This window comes from Plectropomus leopardus, chromosome 5 (assembly GCF_026936395.1).
Source record: "Plectropomus leopardus strain MGB_pleo_1.0 chromosome 5, ASM2693639v1, whole genome shotgun sequence".
NCBI lineage: Eukaryota > Metazoa > Chordata > Actinopteri > Perciformes > Serranidae > Plectropomus > Plectropomus leopardus.
Window position 1 is genome coordinate 36277528 of NC_142180.1, and position 6605 is coordinate 36284132.

General features: G+C 40.5%; 1 protein-coding gene across 1 annotated transcript; it reads left to right on the forward strand.

The window, feature by feature from the left end:
• Positions 1-548: 548 nt before the first annotated feature.
• znf648 (zinc finger protein 648) lies at positions 549-5690 on the forward strand. Its single transcript, XM_042484163.2, has 2 exons — positions 549-713; positions 1937-5690. The coding sequence occupies exon 2, from the start codon at positions 1997-1999 to the stop codon at positions 3458-3460; it is 1464 nt and encodes a 487-aa protein (XP_042340097.1). The 5' UTR covers positions 549-713; positions 1937-1996; the 3' UTR covers positions 3461-5690.
• Positions 5691-6605: the final 915 nt, after the last annotated feature.

Below are 6605 nucleotides of genomic sequence, written 5' to 3' on the forward strand. Positions count from 1 at the left end.
GTGTCAATGGAAATTACAATTAAAGCCCAAACGCATTTATTTCGGAGTGTAAGTTACATGTCTGGCATTTGTTTTAATTGGCTAGAATTATTAATGCATGTGTGACATTCTTAACCTACATATCTCATTAAAACATCAATACCCAGCCAACATGCAACAGAATATCAAACATTTTTGTGGCTTTATTTGTTGCCTTTGAAATAGCTGATATTTTGTTGTTGTTGCTTTAAAAGTGTAAAAAAAAAAAAAAGGAAAAATGGTTCACTCTGTAAACACACTTAAATTAAGATGATTGTTGCTAAGTAGTGAAACCAAATAAACAAAATGTACAAAAAAAAGAAAAAGCTGAAGTTTTCAGAAATACAATAAACTCACTAAACTGTAAATAACTTTAACGTTAGGATAAAGGTGTGAGTACAATAAATCAAGCCTACAAAAGACTTCAGCTTTATCAGATTTTTATGAGATTTTATTCCTAGTCCCTGTATACTGCCTGTGAAACTTCCTCAGCAGTGCTATATGCAAACAGGCAGTAAGCTAAGTCAGTGAAAGGTAAGATGAGCCAGGCTGTTAAGATATCATTGCTGTTGCTGACTAGCAGGATAGATGCTGACCCAGAGATGCCTGCTGCCACGGAGTTATACCAGACCCGGGGGGCTAGTATATCTCGGAGGCATCTCCTGGACCTGACCTGCTCGGAAGGAGACTGCAGGGTAAGTAGCTCAGTAAAATGTTTTAAATTTGTACAGTTAACATTCATGCGATTCATGTGCTTGGCTGTGTTTTTTCAGAGACATAAGGGAAAGCTGTGGAGGAGGAACATATGTTGGAGTTTGGGAATTCATGTGCCATATGCATGCAGGGTGCAAGGTTGTGTGGAGGATAAGGTCTTGCTGAATGCAGCTGTTAGGGGCTAGTATGGTGACAGTGTGGAGAATTAAATCAATGTATGGAGTCCCAAAAGTACCAAACAATGATTTTTATTTTATTTTTTTCATGTTGTGTGCAACAAGTTAACTGTTGTCTATGTGCTTATATTGTTGTGGAGACACGTTATTGTCTTTTAGGGGTGGAAATCACCAGGCTTCTCAGGCTACGATATTATCACGATAAAATGAGCTGAGTATGCAATAATGTATATTGTGATATACTGTGATATATTGTGATTTATTTCATTTTTTCAACCACAAACGATCAAGGTTCCCACATATTTTACAATGAATTTTCAAAACTTTTCCATAATGTCTTACCCCATTAAAAGGGATACGCCTAAAGGACGAACTTCTGAGGCATTTGTGGATAAGCAAACTGGTATTTCTTGCTGTCTTTACTTGAAAATTAGACATTCCTGCCACCAATCAGCTATATCTGCCAAAATACCAGACCAGCAAAAATGGGCACTTTGCACATCTTTGAGGCCATGCCCCTTTTTTGCATAATAGAAACTCGAGGATTTAATTATCTCTATATGACGTTTTTCACATGATGTGAGACATGTTGTGGGATTTTTATGCACGTATACCTGAAAAATTGTTTCCAAAACCTTCTGTCACTTATAAATCATTTCCAGGCCTATAAAAACCTTCTTCTTACTCAGTAACTTTTCCAGGAATTCTTTTGATCATTTTTATAATCATTTTCATAATCAGTCTTGTTGACATCTGTTTTGATAGAGTTTTTAGATCGTTCATCACAAAGTATTTGATTTCATTGTTCTCAAAGTCTAACAAAAGCTTTATTATTTATGTCTAAATTTTAATTATTCATATGAGCTGAAAAGACAACTTGAATTTAAGTTGTGCATAAAAATAATCTTTACAAAAAAAATCACCTTTTTGGAACTTGGTGTACATGTGAAAATTTTTTGTATGATAATTTATATTAAAAAAGAAATAACAGTTGTGATAAAGATGCTCTTTTTGTTTGTATTTTCCAGGTCTGGAATAAACCCTGATCAGCCTAAAACTCATGCAGATTATTTCACTTTCTGGTGACCATGACTGACGAAATCTCTCCACGAATGTCTGACGAAGCATTTGGTGAAAAGCTGAGTAACAGGAAACACCAAGGAGGAGAATGCGTCACTCCGCCTGTCCCCGAGGAGCAGATCCTAATTAACACTCACCATTTGAAGACTAACTCTTCATTTGGTGGCATTTGTGGTATGAACTCACTTTCGGAGAGCGGCGACGTTGAAATCCTTTATCTAAACCCTCAAACACCAAACTGGTCTCTGGTGGAGAAGTTTGCGGAGCTTTCACCGGGAGAAGAAACAGACGAGCAAAACCAAAGCAGTCCAGGATTGTTAGACTGCACTAAACATGCAGACAATAATAATAAAATAAATGTATGTAATGAGGTGCTTTTGGATCAAAAGAAGAAAAGTAACCGCCATAAGCTACAACGTAACGTCTCAACCAAACAGAGGGCGTCCAAGCTCAGAGAGCTAAATGTGGAGGAGTATTCTCCGGGTGGAGGTGGAAATAAGACCAAAAGGAAGAGTGTAAATACTCCTCATGCTAAGAAATTACTTAAAAAGTCTGAGGATGACAAAATCCCTCGACTTTTGGTAGCAATGAAGAAACGCAGTGGAGTTGACACGGAGCACCGTCCCTTCAAGTGTCCGCACTGCAGCTGGGCTTTCAAGAAGCTCTGCAACCTACAGAGTCACCTACAGACGCACACCGGCCTCAAGCCACACGTGTGTGACATATGTGGCAAGGCGTACTCCCATCAGGGCACGCTGCAGCAGCACAAGCGTCTGCACACAGGGGAGAGACCGTATCACTGCCCCTTCTGCGTCAAGACCTATATCTGGTCCTCGGATTACCGTAAGCATATCCGCACACACACTGGTGAGAAGCCCTACGTCTGTGACACTTGTGGCAAGGATTTCATTCGCTCCTCCGACCTGCGAAAGCACGAGCGGAATATGCACACCAACGACAAGCCCTTCCCATGCACGCACTGTGGCAAGACCTTCAATAAACCCCTCTCGCTGAAGCGTCACGAGCGCAAGCACCTGGGAGAGAGGCCGTTCTCCTGCCCAGACTGCGGGAAGGCCTTCGCCCTGGCCAGTCGCATGGCGGAGCACCAGAAGATCCATGCAGGTGTGCGTCCGTACGTCTGCTCCGTGTGCTCCAAGTGTTTCACCAAGTCGTCTAACTTGACCGAGCACGAGGCCATTCACAGCGGAGCGCGGCCACACAAGTGTAACGAGTGCGGCGTGGCATTTGCCATGGCCTCTCGCCTCGTTCGCCACCAGTACATCCACAATAAAGAGAAACCGCACAACTGCTCCGGCTGCAGCAAAAACTTCAGCCACCTGGCCACACTGAAGCTTCACCAGGAGCAAAACTGTGCCGGGAGGATCTTTGTCTGTGTGGACTGTCACAAATCCTTCCAGTGTGCCAAAAAGCTTGCACAGCACATGTTGAACCACAGAGACAAGAATGTATGAATCTGTCACAGGACAGCTACTGTACACATCCAGCAGTACGTGAGTACTGTATACTGGTACTACACTCCGGATGAAACTGGTAACATAAATAGCGTGGTTTCATTTGTTCAAATAATCAGTTCCAGACACATCAGATCCATTCAAAGTCACAGGGCACCGGCTTGTTTATGTAAAGGTAACGCTGCCTGTTCAAGGTGAGGATTTCACAACGTTATGCCGCCTCAAAGGTCTGTATAAAAGGTACAATCGCGGAATGGGCGACTGAGATATTTCGCCTATTAGCCGGTACTGGAGGTAGTAACAGCACCGCTACGATGTTTGTATTAACGGGAGTGTCGGCAGGATGGAATCATGGGTGTGAAGTTTTGATGATATGTTATACGTGGGACATGTTATGCGTGCAACATAGTGGGCATGTGACATGAGTGTGACATGCATGCGACATGAAATGCGTGCGACATGTGTGGGATGTGTGACATACGTGGTGCATGTTATGCATGCGTCATTTTATGCTTGGACATATTATACATGACGTGTTATGCGCGTGACATCGATCAACGTGCAAAATGTTATGTACGTGCAACAGGATACGTGTGACATGTTATGTGTGACATCATCAACGTGCACAATGTTATGCGAGCAATGTGTTGTACGTGCGTGTAACATGATAAGTAAATGTTATATGTGCGACATGTTATGCATGACATGTGTGCGATGTGTTATGGGTGCGACATGTTAATGCATGCAACATGTTATGCTGCAACGTGTTATGCGTGCGTCATGTTATGCGTGAAACTTGTCATGCGTGCAACGTTTTGCTTGCAATATGTTTTGCGTGCAACATGTTACGTGTGCGACATGTTATGCGCGACGGTCTGCGACCCACTGCGCGGGATTTAAAAAGCTGCTGTTAGCAACTAACTCAAAGAACAGCAGTCAAAAACGTCCACAAATAGTGAAAATATTGAGGTGGAGGAGCTCCTCATTCTCCGAGCAGAGGACGAGATCAGCCGCCAAATAACAGAGATGATAATGATTGTCAGTGTCATGTCATGCCGCTGTTATTACGGATCGTCGTGGTCAGAAAATGGTCTGGAGCTCAAGTCAATTGTTTGTCAAAAACTCTCTCATCAAAACTGAAATCTCAAAAAATGTTCTGATTCTAAATCAGACACAACAGACTTTAATGTTCATTTAACACAAAAAGCCGAGTCAAACTCCTGGGAAATGACTGTTTGAGAGGAAAGAAATCTCATCTTACTGTGTATACTCTAAAAGTTTCTGCTCCAGCCAAATGTTTCAAGCAATCATGAGCTTACAACATCTCTAACTATATCAGTATCCATCTGGCACACAGAGTTGCTGAAAGCATCAGGTTGTTGGCTACATTACCATCCAGGCTACCTCTTCCAAGGGCTCGAAAAATGTCCGCTCAGCACTCTCCGCTGAGGCTCTCTGCCTCCTGCTGCAGCTCTGTCTCCTTCATACTGAAGATCACTGCTCTCTCTGCTCTGTGCAGGCTGACTTTCTTTTAAAGATATTTTAGCATGTTTTACTCTACCATTAGATCTGGAAGTTATCCAAATTGTATTTTTAAAACTTTTAAATCAAAAAACAATAATGTAATAAAAAACATTCTGACTGATACACTTCTTTTCTACTGTTGTTCATAAAAAACACAACAGGATGTACAACATTATCGGCATGTCATCAGTAACAGCAGGTAATGGCTTTAAAATGAAATATAGTTTTCAGCAAACATGCTGCTTTCTGCTGATATTACAAAATAATATTTTTTTAATGTTGACAAATTGAGCATGTATAAAACATCAACCCTAAGTTTAAGTATTTTTCCTATTTTGCACAATCAATGAGTATTAGATACACTGAAAAGCAGCATATTTCATGTCTCAATTTGCTAAAAGTATGTATAATGTGTTACTCTTTGAAACCTGGACAGACATCAGATTTCTTGTGCTGCGTTCAGATGCATTTCTCAAGCAACTGAGACTTTGAAACTGAAGCAAAGTGGTTTGGTTCTTTCGAAAACTTAGGGGAAGAAGGCAATGACCAACTTGGTAGGAAAATGTGGCAAGAAAATTAACTAAAAAAAATTGTTTTTTTTTTTGTTTTTATAAATGGAAGCTTATTAGAAAATTACCAAAAAAATTGGAAAAATGTCCCAAAAACCAAATTAAATAATAAATAAAACAATAAAATTATCTTTTTTTTTTAAAAAAAAAAATCTCAACATTTTTTCTAGGTTTTTTTGTTTTATACTTTTATTTTTTGTTGATTTATTTTTGCTAATTTTCTGATAATTTTCTGATAATTTTTTTGCCATTTTTTAAAATTTGGTAATTTGGGCCATGTCTTGTTACATTGCTTGTCTTATCCCCATGTTTTTGAACATAAATATATAGAACATAAATATACATCCACTCGAAAAAAGTGGATGTAATGATACCGGTATCACATGTCGCCCAAATGAGTCGCATACTTTGTATAATGGCAAAAAAACCAATATCATGCATCCCTAATTTTTACTGAGACCGATGCTGTTGTGTTACATGTAATGCCTTATTATGACTCCTCGATACCAGCATGCTGCCTTAAATCACACACTTGAGCATTATGATGTTGTTGTTTGGTTCTGTGTAGAAATGTAAAGGCAGCATGAAGAATGGGCTTTGCAGCGGCCCGATAGGGCGATCTCTGCGTAAAAAGGGGCTTGCGATAATCGTTACACGTGTCACTCACCCCCCTCCTTCCCCAGCGGTGCTGAGTTCCTAAGAGAACGTTGTGGGATAAAAATTGCCACCAGCACTGACACTGGAGCTGACAGCTTAATGGTTGCATGGAAAAGTGGTAACAAGACCATCAGTATTTTATTAAAGGGAAAATATAAAAGTTATAGTTAATAATAATGACTTAATAACGTGCCAGACAATGCAGCTTTGCATGTAGGAAATGCAGGCGGCTTTTTCGTAATTGAAAGAGCGCCCTGTGCTGTAGCAGCAGCACACCTGGGTCACTCAATCTGGTGGCCAAGGTGTTACATGCCAACTCAAATTGAGCAGGGATGGCACTGAGCATTGCATTTCAGACGGCCCATGACTTTCTCACGCTGATTTTGTAGATACAC

Coding starts and splice junctions, on each gene's coding strand:
- znf648 (XM_042484163.2), top strand. CDS start 1,997: ATGACTGACGAAATCTCTCCACGAATGTCTGACGAAGCATTTGGTGAA.